This window comes from Leptonychotes weddellii, chromosome 2, assembly GCF_054177405.1.
Source record: "Leptonychotes weddellii isolate Sample4059 chromosome 2, ASM5417740v2, whole genome shotgun sequence".
NCBI lineage: Eukaryota > Metazoa > Chordata > Mammalia > Carnivora > Phocidae > Leptonychotes > Leptonychotes weddellii.
The window spans coordinates 174602316-174618550 of NC_138370.1; the positions used below are offsets into that span (position 1 = coordinate 174602316).

The 16235-nt window shown below is 44.4% G+C and overlaps 1 protein-coding gene across 10 annotated transcripts in view; it reads left to right on the forward strand.

Annotated features, from left to right (window-relative positions):
* The window catches only part of KIAA0232 (KIAA0232 ortholog), an 87746-nt gene that overhangs the window by 42481 nt on the left and 29030 nt on the right, over window positions 1-16235 (forward strand). For all 10 annotated transcript variants that reach the window (XM_081812670.1, XM_081812666.1, XM_081812668.1 and 7 more), the window contains one exon: window positions 9924-10061. In XM_081812670.1, coding sequence (XP_081668796.1) covers window positions 9924-10061 — 138 coding nt within the window. The remainder of the gene's footprint in view (window positions 1-9923; window positions 10062-16235) is intronic.

The following is a 16235-nucleotide window of genomic DNA, read 5'->3' on the forward strand; positions in this document are numbered from 1 at the left end:
CTTTAGGTGTTCTTACGATGTCAGATTGTTTTAGCTTACAGAGGTTCACTAACTGTTCCAGATAGGGAGCAACCATGGATTCTGCACAGAAATACAAGAGGGGTTTTTTCCTTATGCTTTTTATTGAGGCCTAGAATCTATACCAATTAGGGTAGTAATGGGTGAATAGTCACGGAGATCATATCTATGTAATGACAGCCAGATAGACAATTAACACATTACCATCAGCACAGAAGCCCCGGGTGCCCAGAGAGGAAGCCGGCAGTGTGGCCTGTTTTCCACTCCCTTCCTCTGGGCTATTGGCATCTGCCTCACTAGTGTGTTCTGGCCAGGCCTGAGAGGCCGCCCCCAGCTCCACTGGTTTCTCTGTCTCTTAAAGGGCCACCTTTTTCTCTACCTCTTGCCCTGTGCCTAGAACGGGTACATTTCCCAGAGGGGAGAACAGGCTCAGATGTCCGTCCCCTGTGCCACCAGCTGCCTTTGCCTAGGACGGTTCCCCCTCCTTGTCTTCTCAAGGCCTGGGTGCTTGGACAGTCTCTTAATGTTTCAGCCCAGGTGTTCTTTCTTGCTTTGCTTTTGCATTTTTTCTGGCTTTTCTGGTTGGTGCGGGCAGGAAGGTTGGTCTGCTGCCAGTGACATTTTGGTTCCCAGTAAAATTGAGAAGAAGAGATTTCCTACCTACCCCCTGCTCCACACGTGCAGAGCCTCTCCCGTTACCGACACCCCCACCCATGCAGGACCTTTGTTAGTGAACCTGCACTGACACATCATCACCTGAAGTCCATAGCTCACAGTAGGTTTCACGGTCTGTGTTGAACAGTCTCTGGATTTGGACATATGCAGAGTAAAGGCCATGTATCCATCATCACAGTATCTTCCAGAGTAGTTTCCCTACCCCAAACACCCTCCGTGCTCCACCTGTTCATCCCTCTGTCCCCCAATCCCTGGCAGCCTTTGGTCTCTTTACTGCCTCCATAGTTTTGCCTATTCCGGAATGTCATAGAATTGGGATCACACAGCCTATGACCTTTTCAGATTGGCTTCTTTCACCGACTAATAGGCATTTAAGTTTCCTCCTGGTCTTTTTGTGGCTGGATAGCTCATTGCTTTGTGACACTGAATAATCCATCATCAGGATGAATCAGTTTGTCTGTTTATGTACTGAAAGACATCATTCATGTTGTAGCATGTGTCAGAATTTCCTCCTTTTTTAAGGCTATATAATATTCCATTGTAGGAAAATGCCACATTTTGCGTATCCATCTGTCAGTAGACACTTGGGTTTCTTCCATGTCATAGCTGTTGTGAATGACACTGCCATGAATATGAAACAGTATTTCTTTGAGACCCTGCTTTCAATTTGCGGGGGGGTATGTACTCAGAAGTGGAATTGCTGGGTCATATGGTAATTCTGTTTAAAAAAACTTTTTTTTTTTTTTAAATTTTATTTATTTGAGAGAGAGAGTGAGAGCACGAGAGGGGGTAGGGGCAGAGGGAAAGGATGAAGCAGACTCTCCTGCTGAGCAGGGAGCCCGACGTGAGATCATGACCTGAGCCGAAGGCAGATGCTTAACCGACTGAGCCACCCAGGCGCCCTTCTGTTTTAAATTTTTTGAGGAACCTCCAGCAGCTACACCATTTTACATTCCCACCAACAGTGCACAGGGGTTCAATTTCTCTGTAAAAATGACTCACACTTTTGTTATTTTCTAGTTTTTTGATGGTAGCCATCCTGATGGGTGTGAGGTGGTAGGTATCTCATTGTGGTTTGATTTGCATTCTCCCTGATGATCACTAATTGCTGAACATCTTTTCCTGTGCTCACGGGCCATCTGGGTGTCTTCTGTGGAAGACCGTCTGTTCATGTCCTTTGCCCATTTTTTAATCGAGCTGTTTCTTGCTGTCGTTGAATGTTGGGAGTTCTCCATATGTTTTAGTGTTAATCCCCCCCATTGGAGACAAGGTTGGAAATATTTTCTCCCACCCTGTGGGCTGTCTTTTCACTCTGTAGATACAGAGTGCCTTTAATATACAAAATTTAAAAATTTTCATGAACTCCAATTTGTCTATTTTTTTCTTTTGTTGCCTTTGCCTTTGGTGTCCTGTCCAAGAGATCACTGCCAAAACTAATGTCATGAAGCTTTACCCTGTTTCTTCCCAGAGATTTATAGATTTAGCTCTTACATATACACCTTTGATCCACTTCTGATTAAATTTTGTATATGGTGTGAGGTACGGATCCAGTGTCATTCTTTTGCAGGAGATGTCCAGTCTTCCCAGCACCATTTCTTGAAAAGACTGTCCTTTTCCCATTGAGTGGTCGTGGCACTGTTGTTGAAAATCATTTGACCACGTGCACGAGGGTCTGTTTCTGGTCTCTCTGTTCTGTTTCTTTGGTCTAATATCTGTCTTTCTGCTAGTACCACTCTGTTTTGATTAGTGTAGCTTTGTTACAGTTTCTTGTAGATCTCCTAATTGAGTTGTATCTTCTACCTCAGAGTCCATCATTCTAGAAATGTAGCTGCATTATTGCATTATTTGTATTGCAGGAGGCTAAATAAGAATATCCCAGTACTGACTGCCGAGTGGGACTGATGACTTCTGCATTGGGCACAGCTTGTTTATTCCTGGAACCACTTGTGACATGCTCTTGTGGTCTACCACCATTAGTTGAGCGTATCTCTACCTGGGGAAGCTAGCATCTGCATTGTTCCCCTGGAAGATTATGGTTCTCTTTCACAGTAACTACCACAAAATCTGTACCACAAAATCTGACCCGTCCTGGGTTCCTCAGCTATCTCACCACGTATGCTGAATTTCAGCATACGTTTACTCAGCAGACCGTGATTAAATAAACCTTACACGTAGGGAACATGATAGTACCATCAGAGTAGGAGTGAGCACTGTGGATGGTACACAAATTCATGTCCACAGACTCCCTAAGACACCATAATAAAAATGTGGGTTTTTCGGGGGGAGAACCTTTATTTTTTAAAGATTTTATTTATTTGACAGAGAGAGAGACAGCGAGAGAGGGAACACAAGCAGGGGGGAGTGGGAGAGGGAGAAGCAGGCTTCTCGCTGAGCGGGGAGCCCGATGCAGGGCTCGATCCCAGGACCCTGAGATCACGACCTGAGCCGAAGGCAGACGCTTAACAACTGAGCCACCCAGGTGCCCAAGGGTAGAACCTTTAAATGGAATAGAGAGAAGGTTTTGAATATAAGTAATTGCATTATTTTTTTAATATAAATAATTGCATTTTTTAAATGCACATGTCTGCTCTTTCGCTCACCACGTGGATGCCCATGACGTGTCAGACACTGTGACAAGCACCAGGAGTAGAGGGCTGACTAGCGATGGTCCTCCAGAGATTGCTGCTAGTTTTGGGACCTGTGAAACACTAGCTGTGCAGAGCTGGGGGCACTGTGGATGGGGGACGATGGCAGTGGGAATGACAGAGGAGAGACCAGTTGATCAGTTGAAGGAAAGAGGAAGGGAGAGTGCATGCGAGGTCACGGAAACAGGAAGGGCCTGTGTTGTGAGGCTGGAGACGAGCAGGGCAGGGGCGGGAGTGGGGGGTGAGACTGGGAGGGTGAGCGGACCGATCCCAACGAACCTGACGTGCTGTGTCGGGGGTTGCTCGTCAGCCCCCGGGACAGACCAGTTCTCTAGACCCCCGGCACTGCAGGATGGCGTGTGCTGCTGGGGAGACTGGTTAGGCCGCTGAGTGTAGGGAGGACAGTGAAGAGTTGTCATTGTTGACTGAGGACCTAGGTGGGGTTAACCTGAAATAATGTTTGTTTTTTAGAGACAAGTCGCCCTTCTGTTGAGCAACAAGAAGTGGATTCATTACTTAGGCCCTTCCTCAAATTCTAGCTGTATCTTTTATTCACAAGCAACCAAAAATTTAGCCTAAATTGGCATACAGGGAGGTGGGGTGGGGAAAGTCTCCCATAACTGAATTTCCAGAAGTAAGGCTGGCCCGAACCTGGTTCAGTTCAGAGCTTTCCCGGTGTCATTAGAACTTCTGCCCTGCCTCGCTGCCTGCCTCCCCCTGGCAGTTTGGTTTTGCAGCCAGCTCCCAGGGACGTGGGGGGCAAGTGAAAATGAGCACAGTTCTGGCAGCCAGAGCATGTGTAACCCCCCCCCCCCCGTTTTTGCTCATTTTCAAGTGCCCAGGTCTGATTGGTCCCAGGCCTGTGTAAGCCAATCTTTGTGGCCAAAGGGATGAAACACGCAGATTTGTATTAAGCCAGTTAGGGCCTGAAGATGGGGGTGGTACTAGACCCATTCAGACACTTCATGATTTTGGTTTTTCAGGGTGCTGTTAACAGGAAGGTGTGGGAGGCAGGGGTGGATGCTGAGCAGCTAACGGCAGACGTCATTATCCCAGCTGTAATTTCAGAATGGCGTGTTCTTTCTCTTCCTCCGGTTCCTAGTGTTTCCTTTTTGACAGAAGGCAGCAAGAGAGAGTCAATCAAAACTCTAGCCTTATGTCACCTCACAGTAGTGTCTGGAAAAGTACTTGGTAATAGATTTTCATGCTGAGAATGTTCTTTAGCTGGATCTTCTTTTGGTACTTGGTAATTTTCTCTGTCTTTGAGATTACGACTTGGAGAAATCATCCTTGATTTTACTGAGTTTATCGAGTAGGTATTTGGCACATGGCCAGTATTTTATGTTTTCGCCTAAGTGGACTTGTAATGAGTGTAGCACAGGGGACTAAAAACATAATAAAATAGAAATGTCTTGAACTGTTTTTTTATACTGTGTTCTTTTAAAAGCTGATTATTAGCTTGATGCTATTGTTTAAATAAGTCCTAATACATTCACACAGTACATGAAACCAGAAAAAGAAAGGGAGCTCTCAAATACAGTAAGTGGAAGAACCAGAATGCACAAAGTGTATCTACTACGCTGTTATGTAACTTTAGCTACACACTTGATAATGTTTCTGAATGAAGTCAACCTAAAATTACAAGGCAAAACAGCATGTATCTGCAAAATTTATAAAGCCATCCTAACAGCTAACATTGTTTGACTCACAAATAATGGCAAGCTGCTTTGTACGTTTTCATTCTGTCAAAGTGAAAACAAGAAGCAAGCTCCCCGCTCCGGCCCAGCTTGGTGGTGGGATTTGTCCAGGGTCACAGTGCAGGACCAGCTGTGGTTTCCCACTTGACACGGTGCAGAGTGATCGTCTGTATCTTCACATCTGTTCACAACTGTTCAACTGAGAAGCTTCTACCGAACTTTTACTTGGGGGTGACTAATCTGCACTGTAATGACATGTGAAAAGGCAAATATTAAGAGAAGAATCTAACAGAATTTTATAAATGTCTTCTAGGCAATTAACATGCCTGCAGGTTAATATCAATATTTGGCAGTATCTGTTTGTGTGAAAAGACATTTTCAAAGACGAAAGACACTGTGTCGTCTTATAGATCAGCATGAACAGGGCAGCTAGGTAAGGAAAAGAAAAGACCTCCAACTTGGAAAGGAAGAACTACAACTATCTGTGGCTCGCAGATGATGCAATCTTGTATATAGAAAATCGTAAGGAATGAAATTAAGAAAATTCCATTTACAACAGTATCAAAAAGGATAAAATACTTAGGAATAAATCTAACAAAAGAAGTGCAAGGCTTGCACACTGAAAACGTCACTGAGAGAAATGAAAGAAGACCGCGTAAATGGAAAGACCTCCCGTGTTCACAATCAGAAGACTCCGTGTCAGTAAGCAGCGCCCCGCACACTGACGCGCACCCAGCGCAGCCCTGTCAGAGTCCCTGCCGCCCATGGGGCCGAAATTGGCCAGATGATCCTAAAATCCATATAGACCTCTAAAGGGACTCAGAATAGCCAAAAAAAAAAAAAAATCTTGAAAAGAAGAAAAAAGTTAGAGGACTCACACTTCTCAATTTCAAAACTCACTACAAGGCTCCGGTAAGCAAGGCCACTTGGTACGGTGTACGCTGTAGAAGATGGAGGTGAGCGTCAGGAGTGAGCCTGTGTATTTTTGGTCTAACAAGACCGTTCATGGGGGAAAGAATGGTCTTTTCAACGAAAGGTGCGGAGACAACAGAGTAACCACCTGTAATGGAAGTTGGACTCCTACTTCATACCACATGCAAATGTGAACTCCATCTGGTCTCTAGACCTGAATGAAAGGAGCTAAACCATGAGGCTCTTGGAAGAAAATGTAGGAGTGAATCTTCATGACTTGGAGGAGGCAGTGATTTCTTGGGACACCAAAAACAAGCAGCCAAAGACCTCAATAAATGAGACTTTATCACAATGAAAAACTTCTCCAACTCAAAGGACACCATCAAGAAAGTGAAAAAAACCTATAGAATTGGAGAAAATGTTCTCAAATCCTGTATTTAATGAGGGACGTGTGTTCAGAATAGATCATTTAAAAATGGGCCAAGTATTTGAATAGGCCGTTGGTATATCTTCTCTGGACAAATGACAGTAAACACATGAAAGGATGCTCCATGTCGTTAGTCATTAGGGAGATGAAGACCATGATGAGACACCACTTCATGCATGCTGAGATAGCTAAAATAAAAACCCAGGAGATGACGAGTGTCAGTGAGGTTGTGGGGGAGGTGGAGCCCTGAGACATTGCTGATGTGATGGTGAAATAGAGCTGCTTTGAAAATAGTCTGACAGTTACTCAAAAGGTTGAACACAGAGATGCCGTGTGATCTAGCAGCTCTACTCCCAGGTGTATAACCGGGAGAACAGAAAATAAACGTCCATACAAAAACTGGTATGTGAACGTTCGTAATAGCCAACAGGTAAAACAATCCAAATGCCCATTAATGAATGCATGCACAGATGAAATGCAGTGGAATATTACTCAGTCAGAAAAGGGAGTGGAGCACGGATACATCCCACAACCTGTATGAAGGATGAGCCTTCAAGACCTCAGACACAAAAGGAAGTCTGTTGGATCATTTCATTTATATGGAATTTCCAGAATAGGCAGACCCATAGAGACAGCAGGTGAGTAGTTCCCCAGTGACTCAGGAGAGAGCAAATAGTGATGGGAAGGAACTGGTAACGGTACAGGGTTTCACTTGAGGGCGATGAACAGGTTTTATTTTATTTATTTGTTTATATATATATATATTTTAAAGATTTTATTTATTTATTTGAGAGAGAGAATGAGAGACAGAGAGCACGAGAGGGAAGAGGGTCAGAGGGAGAAGCAGACCCCCCGCTGAGCAGGGAGCCCGATGCGGGACTCGATCCCGGGACTCCAGGATCATGACCTGAGCCGAAGGCAGTCGCTTAACCAACTGAGCCACCCAGGCGCCCTATTTGTTTATATTTTTAAAAGATTTTATTTATTTACTTGTCAGGAGAGGGAGAGAGCACTAGTTGGGGGGAGCGGCAGAGGAAGACGGAGAAGCAGGCTCCCTGCTTAGCAGGGAGCCCGACGAGGGGCTCGATCCCAGGACCCTGGGATCATGACCTGACCCGAAGGCAGATGCCCAACCGACTGAGCCACCCAGGCGCCCCAACAACTTTTGACTACTAAAGAGTGTGACCTAAGTGTAAGAAAAATCAGAAAATAAGATTCGTTTCCTTCTCCTACTCACCAAGAGATGAGCTCCTCAGTGACCTCTTAGTTCACGTGCACACACATTCACACGAAATGCGATTGTACTGTTTTATAGACTATTTCTCTTGTGTATACTGTGGATAGCTTTCTTTGTCAATAAATAGGCTTCATAATCTCCTTAATGGCTGTAATATCTCATCGCCTGGATGAAGTATAACTTATTTAACCAAGTCTGCCTTATTTGGCGTTTAAATTGTGTCTGCATGTTTGCCTTGATTGACAGCACTATTATCAACACACAGTAGGTAAATGTGTGCGCAGAGTGGTGATTATTTTGTTAGGATAAATTCTCAGAAATAGAATTATTAGATTGAGGGCGCCTGGGTGGCTCAGTTGGTTAAGCGACTGCCTTCGGCTCAGGTCATGATCCTGGAGTCCTGGGATCGAGTCCCGCATCAGGCTCCCTGCTCAGCAGGGAGTCTGCTTCTCCCTCTCCCGCTCCCCCTCTTGTGCTCTTTCTCTCTCTCACTCTCTCTCTCAAATAAATAAATAAAATCTTTAAAAAAAAAAAAAAAGAATTATTAGATTGAAAGTACACGGCCATGTTTAAGATGTGATATGTATTGTCAGACTGCCTCTGTAAAGAGCACCTGTCCATGTGAACTGCGTTTTGAAAGTCCCTTCCGTCTACATAATAAAACTTGATTCAGCCCCTTGAATGTGGGTGACCTCTGCTGAGCTATAACTTCAGTAGGGAAACGTGTTCATAATCTCAAGAAGGAGAAAGAGCCAGTCTTAGCAGAGCAAACAAAAAGGAGTCCTGTTTTCCACTAATACACAGATAACTTCTCTACTTTGTTTTATATGCTAATGAACAATAGAATTACAACATTTCTTTCTGCCTTTGGAAGCTTCGAGTCTATGTTGTTACGGTTCTGTCCACTGTTCCTGTTAGAGGACAAACCCTATCACCAGAAGATACCACTGATAAGGAATGTCTGGTTTCAGGTGTAGTCCAGCCAAACCCGTCAGATAAATGGAAATATACTGATAGTACTTACTTGGCCATTAAGCACATTTTCCCTTGGAAAATTGGAATTGACACCACTCAGCCAGAAAATATGTTTTTCGGGTTCATGAGATCTGCAAACATGCCTAAGAAATTAAGAAAAAATATGCTAATTATGATGGGTGTGGAGGGAGGGACTGTTCTCCCACTCTTATCTGGTGGCATAAAAGTAATTTTTATGTATTGGATCAAAGTAAAAATTGGGTCACACAGTTGATGGTGTATGATTTGATCTTTTCAAATCTTTTGTGTTTATTATGCTTTTCCTTCTTTAACTCCTCTTATTTATATATTTATAACCATGTCCTGAGGGTCTGCTGTAGGCCACATCATCTTCTAAGTAATTTTTAAAATTTTTCCATTGTTTGTCTTTCTGATCCTTTTTTTTCTTATGTCTGGCCACTGGTTTTAATCGTAATTTGTCAAATGGAAGTCTATTTATTTATTTTCAAATGGAGGGCTTTTTAAAAGGCAAAACAAAGTAGCAAAGCAATTGAAAATACTACTTTAAAGTCCCAGTTTCGTGAAATAGCTATAAACTTACATCTTAGAATATTCTATAGCCAAAGAATTTGTGGTAATGTTGAGGTGATGCTTACAATTTAGTTAAAGTTAAGTCAAATACAATATTCTATAACTAGCATGAAATCAAATCTGTGATTTTTAAACCATACAGAAAAGACCAAATGAAGCAGACCAAATTATTCTAGTTTTCACTGGGTGGTTGGATCATGGATGATTTTGCTTTCTTCCCACTTTTCAAATTTTCTTCAGATTTTTATTAATGGGCCTATGTAACCAAGGAGAAAAATAAACTTGTCATGCCAACATAAAATTGTTTTTTAGACTACAAGGTAAAGAAATAGGGATTGAACCATCTAACTGTTAAATGTTAAAATCTGATAGTAATATAAACACTCATTATCGAGGAGTGAGAAGCACAGAAGAGAAGACAATTAATTGTGTATGTAGTTTGGAATTTATGATGTACTTGCATTTACACACAATTGTCTGATATTTATTAGCACTTACTGAATGTCAGTGGGCCATATTCCTTCAGATCATAAATAAATCATAAATAATATAATGAGAATCTGGGTAATAGATACCAACCAAACGAATGATTATTCCACAGCGCTCAGACTGACCATGTTCTGTGGTCTCTGAACTTACTAACGTGAATGTACTTGGGAGGGGAATGTGTGAGCATGTGGGAAATAACAGTGTTTGAAACTTGCTTCTTAGTCTTGTTCATTGAACTCTGTCTAATCTTATTTTAGGAGAATGACATCTTCCTGGGCTGGGAAAAAGGAGCTTACAAGAAATGGGGAAAGAGTAAGAAAAAGTGCTCAGATCTGACTCTGGAAGAAATGAAAAAACAGGCTGCTGTTCAGTGTCTTCGCTCTGCTTCAGATGAAGTAGGTTCACAGTTCATCTCTATTACTTAACAAGAGAGGCGGGGGGTGTGTGTGGATTTTTTTAAAAAAGCATGCAAATAGAACATCTTGACCAAAGAAACTTAGAAAAATAAACTACTCATTATCTTACCGCTGTAGTGTGAACAGTTTTTCCTCTAGGGCATTTTAATGCGTAAATGAAGTTGTATTAAAATATATTCTTCTAAAATACTATTACAATTAGAGTATACACCAAATTATGTATCCTTTTTTTCCCATTACGTCTTTTTATTACATTATCTTTATTCTTTGTAGTGGCTAAGTTCTGTTTCATCAAATAATATTCCAACAGCAATATAATACACTCTTTATTAGTGGATATTTACTTAGCTTGCTCTTTTTTTTTTTTAAGCAATCTCTGTGCTCAAACTCATGAATCCTGAGATCCCAGAGTCGCATGCTCTACTGACTGAGCCAGCCAGGCACTCCTGTTCATCTTGCTCTTTATTTTCTGTTATGCTCTCCAGAATATTTTCATATGTGGCTCTTCCATATTCTAGATTATTTCTTTGGGATCCTTTCCTAGAAGTGGGATAGTGGTTTAGTATTTTAAGGACACTACATTTGCTTATGATTCATACTTATTTGTTTTTAGAAAATATTACAAGATTTTTTTTTTTAAGATTTTATTTATTTGACAGAGAGAGACACAGCGAGAGAGGGAACACAAGCAGGGGGAGTGGGAGAGGGAGAGGCAGGCTTCCCACCAAGCAGAGAGCCCGATGTAGGGCTCGATCCCAGGACCCTGGGATCATGACCTGAGCGAAAGGCAGATGCTTAACGACTGAGCCACCCAGGCACCCCAAGATTTTTTTTTTTTTTAAGTAAGCACTACACCCTTGGGGCTTGAACTCATGACCCTGAGATCAAGAGTCGCATGCTCTACTGACTGAGCCAGCCAGGCACCCCATATAAGGTTATTTTATTATATTAATCTTCTAATACTTCATATAAAATATTTGTCATGTCCTTTAGCACCCTGAAAAACAAAATGGTTTTAGAATATAATCACCCATTTAAATTACTACTATACAATTCTTTTTTCTTTAAAAATTTTATTTATTTATTTGACAGACATCTTACAAACTACCCAATGAGAGAGAGCACAAGCAGGGAGGGGGGGGTGGGAGAGGGAGGAGCAGACTCCCCGCTGAGCAGGGAGACTGATGCAGGCTCAATACTAAGACCCCGGGATCATGACCTGAGCCGAAGGTAGACGCTTAGCCAGTTGAGCCACCCAGGCGTCCCGATACTGTGCAGTTCTTACTAACTCACTATAAGATGTACTCTCTGAGATCCCACTACTTTGAAAATTATTTTATTTTGCTTTTACCAGTTATTTGAGATGGTGTGGTTTAAGTGCCTTTTATGAAGCAGAGTTGAATTGAAAGGATTCTGTCCTCTAGAACCTTCGTAATTTAAATGGGTGATTATATTCTTTTTTTTTTTTTTAAGATTTTATTTATTTATTTGACAGAGAGAGAGCACAAGTAGGCAGAGAGGCAGGCACAGGGAGAAGGAGAAGCAGGCTCCCCACCAAACAGAGAGCCTGACGCAGGACTTGATCCCAGGACGCTGGGATCATGACCTGAGCCGAAGTCAGGCGCTTAACCATCTGAACCACCCAGGCGCCCCTAAGTGGGTGATTATATTCTAAAACCATTTTGTTCTTTCAGGATGCTAAGGGACATGACAAATATTTTATGAGTATTAGAAGATGACTAAAACAATCGTAGGAGTTCTCTAATGGCTGATGTTGGGGTGACCGGCTTTGCTACATTGGGTAGTTTGTAAGGTGTCTTCTTGTGGCCACCGCCTAGCGCACACACCTCCTGAGGCTTGTGCAGGAAGTCCCAGCTGTGTGTTCTCCCCCTGCCAGCACGTTCTCAGAGACCCAGCCCCTGGCACCGTCTTGTCCTGCTCATGCGGGCCTCACATCCTCAGTTGCACTGGCTCATTTCTGTCTTCCCTTCATGACGTGCTCCTTGAGGACCGAGACCGTGAGCTCCCTGTGTGCTGGTCTGGTGCCTGACAGCCCGCGAGTGCCATCTCAGGGGAGGCGCCGACTGTCTCTTGAATGCAGTTGTGCACTCGGATGTTCAGGAGTCTCCCCTTGGCATCCCGACCCTTCCTGTCCTCTCCCACCGGGTTCCTCTCTTGATTGCACGAAACTGCTGCCTCCTCAACTGTGGGAGAGGGATTTGCAAGTTAACCGCTCATGTGGCTGACTTCGGAACTGTTTCATCACAACAAGTGGGAACATCAGGAACCTAGTTTAAGAAAAGGCGGGCATAGGGGCGCCTGGGTGGCTCAGTCGTTAGGCGTCTGCCTTCGGCTCAGGTCAGGATCCCAGGGTCCTGGGATCGAGCCCCACATTGGGCTCCCTGCTCAGCGGGAAACCTGCTTCTCCCTCTCCCAGTCCCCCTGCTTGTGTTCCCTCTCTCGCTGTGTCTCTCTGTGTCAAATAAATAAATAAAATCTTTAAAAAAAAAAAAAAGAAAAGAAAAAGAAAAGGCGGGCATATACATGAAGGGCGTAGGGTTATCTCCCTGAAACCAGGCCTGGAAATGCACAGCCTGAGGAGCTGCCTCAACCGGGAACGAAATAATTGGCAGCTAAAGTCATTTACTCAATGATCCGCAATCTCTCATTTGCTTCTCTCTCTGCTTCTGGGTCATTCTGCCTCTCTCTGAAGTCTGGCTTTCTCTCCTTTAGCACACACAGTGAGAAAACCACCCTGCCAGCCCCATCCCAGCACCACTGCTGAAGGCTAGTATCCACTGTTCAGCTAGGGAGAAATGTCATTGGCTGGGCTTGGGCAGAAGTCCCCCGACCCCCCAAATGGGTGAGCTGCAAGGAGGGGGCAGAGTTGCTTGGGGGTCCACTCCTGGAGCAGGGGCAGTACTGAGAGAGAAGGGGGTGATGTTGGGTAGTTTCCCAAAAGGTATTTTCTACCTGACACTGAAGGGAAAGTAAGTTGGAGTTGAAAATGGCGGATGGTTTTTTAAAGGAGAGGTTAGTTCAGGTAAATTCTTTGAGTAAAATCCAAAGAAGCTGCTGAGTCATGCTTGGGAGGAAAATGTGAGTCAGGAGTTTCAGTCTGGGAGAGGATCTTATTTCTTTGGACCAAAGTTGCTGAGAAATGCCTCTTGCCTTCGACTCGTGGTGAAGGAAAGCCGAGTGGAAAACCAGGGCGCCCAACATGAACCGCGGAAGTGAGGAGTACCCGCACCTTCTCCTAGCCTAACACAAGACCCTGCTCCCCCCTGCCTTGTGGCATTCATGTCTGGTTCCTCCTAGCTGAGCGTGATGTGTGCTAGAAAGGACTTGGTGTCAAGTAGGAACAGTGCAGGCAAAGGAGAGTGGTTCTTTCCATTGTTGCTTTGGAAAAAATGCATTCCTTTGCTGGAAAATCAAAGGGGGGATTTTTGTTTTCAAGCCCAGTGAAGTCTTCTTGTTTGATTTGTTCTTCTCATTTCATAAAAAATTGTTGCATTGCTTTTTCCTAACAATGATGGCTTTTAATCTTACCAAATGAAAATGAGCTGAGTAAGTGAATTTGCGAGGCATGTACCGGGAGCTGGGGACGTGCCTGCAGAATGAAGGAAGAGGAAGTAGGAAGTTCTCAAGCCTCTTCAGAGCGCTGCTGCTATGTCTGCATCAACACACACACTCTTTTTTTTTTTTTTTTAAGATTTTATTTATTTATTTGACAGAGACACAGCGAGAGAGGGAACACAAGCAGGGGGAGTGGGAGAGGGAGAAGCAGGCTTCCTGCCGAGCAGGGAGCCCGATGCGGGGCTCAATCCCAGCACCCTGGAACGATGACCTGAGCCGAAGGCAGACGCCCAACGACTGAGCCACCCAGGCGCCCCGACATACAGACTCCTTAAGCCAGCTCTCTGGGTTTTGGGGAGTCAGTGGAAAGAACTTAAAAAAAATCCCTCTTTCCTTATGGCCTGTGACGGTAGAAAGGAATCACTGTGGATGTTCATAAACTGTAGGCTGTATGTCCCCAAGCTTTTCTTTCTAGAATCTGTCTGGCAGCTTCAGTGAAAATAAAGGTACGAAGAGGTCCTACATAGGAAATTAGAATGCAAAAGGTTTGTTTTCTGTTTTGGCCACAGTGAGTGTTCGTGTATGCGTATGATGTTCATTTCCTAAATATTGAGGATGGTAACATACATGGTGCCGTGCTTTGCTTTCCCACCCAGTCACTACCAACTGGCCAGAATCAAAAGTCTCAAACGAGCTTACAACCTGATTAAAATGTCAATGATACAACCACAAGACAGTAACATAAATGTGGCTGTCGTCATATCAGGTAGGTGGCTAGGGGTGATGTTACACGTTACCCACGAATTCTTTTCTCATGACTTTCATATGTGTGCGTGTGTTGTACTATTACAAGGTACAGTGTTAGTTGTTTCTTTAAAAGCATCCATAGCATCAGGCTCTTCACTGCGTCGTGGTTTCAGGCCGACTTCCCTGACTCCACTTTTACATACTTGTGAGGTGACACTGTGTCTCCTCCCACTCTCTCCCTGCAGCAAGTTGTACCCCCACATTGCAGCACATCCGTTTGACCTGCTCAGCCCAATATTTTGTCTAAGGGACGTCACCAAAACAGTAGGAAACTCCGTTATGTCCAATTTAATTTTAGACATTGAATAAAGTTTAGCAGCACCTGCAAAGACTTCGGGCAGTTGGTATTGATTCCCCCAGGAGGTCATGACCTTCGTGGGCTTTGCCTTGGTGAAGTCCGGGTGAGGTCCTGCTGAAGCTGCCGTTGCCGATTCCCTTCATCTGCACCAGCACGTGACCTGCACTTCTCCCGGCGCTCATTTTGTCTAGCACGGTTGCATCTGCTTTGGTTGCAGTTGTACCAGGGCTTGTAAAGGGGACGGTGCCCCTCATGCCCCCCAGATGGCTGGTGGCATCAAGGGATGCTCTCCTGAGCTGTCTCTCTTTGTCGTCAGTGGACAGACCATGTGCCTGCTGTCAGTTACATCCAGACCTCTTGCCCCATTTTAAAAACCATAAAACAATGTTGGAGTTTGCCGGCTCTTGTTTTTGGAATCCCCAAGTTTTCGTGGTTCTGTTTTCTCAGTCCCCGGAGTCGGAGCTTTTTGTGTTGTTTTTGTTTTCATTTTAACAACGAGTTCTGTTTCTGGTTATTTTAATGGAGCTCCTGAAAGCTGCGTCAAAGCTAGTATTTCGTCGCCCGGTTTGGGTATCAGTGGAAGATGAGGAACCGCAGCAGGCCCTGTTCGGGGAGTAAGTCGGGCTCGCAGCGATGACTGGGTGAGGTTCTGGAAGTAGTGCTGCTGCTCGGCCTGGGCAGTCGCTCGGCCTGAGGCTGCCACGGAGCCTCACGGAGGGATCGATGCCCCGGGTACCTTAGGGGCTTGTTGCAGTCGCTCATATTCCCATATTGACCGAAGCCCACCAGTGAAAGCCCGTCGTGCATCTTCGTATTTGCGCATGTGTTGTTTATATGCTGTACAGGGTTGCATATACAAAAACTGTTCCATGGCAGTCTGTTGTTGAAGTTAATTTTGACAATATATATTAATTGTGTCTTTGCACACTGACTTTTGAACTTAACTCATTCTGGATAAATAGCATCAAAACAATGATAAGTAACATTTATGGAGCACTTAAAATTAGATTCTGAACATTGCAAGAGGTGAGGCTGTGCTCCCTCTGTAGGCCAGAGCCCTGAGAAGCCGGTCAGTGGTCGCTAAAGCTGAGGAGACTCACGGTGGCTGCGCTGTCCCAGCCAGCCCTGGCGAGGAAGCCTCGGCCGTATCTCAGTATTGATGGTGGGAGGCATTCAAGGACACCTGTAGGCCTTTGGGAGGATTTTGGCTTTTCCTCTGGGAAGCAGTGAAGTGTTGGAGGGCCTGGAGCAGAGACTAGTGTAACCTGACTTCAAAGCTGATAGGACCCCGTGGACCGCTGCACTGAGGCAGGACGGGACAGGACAGGGCACGGGCAGACTCTGAGAAGGTGGTGGTCTGGAAGGTAGAGGACAGTGAAAACTAGTGCGATTCTAAATACGTTTTGACGGGACTCAATTTGGGGTGGAGAAAAGGGAGGAGTTGGAGAGGATAGCTACAATTTTTGGTCTGA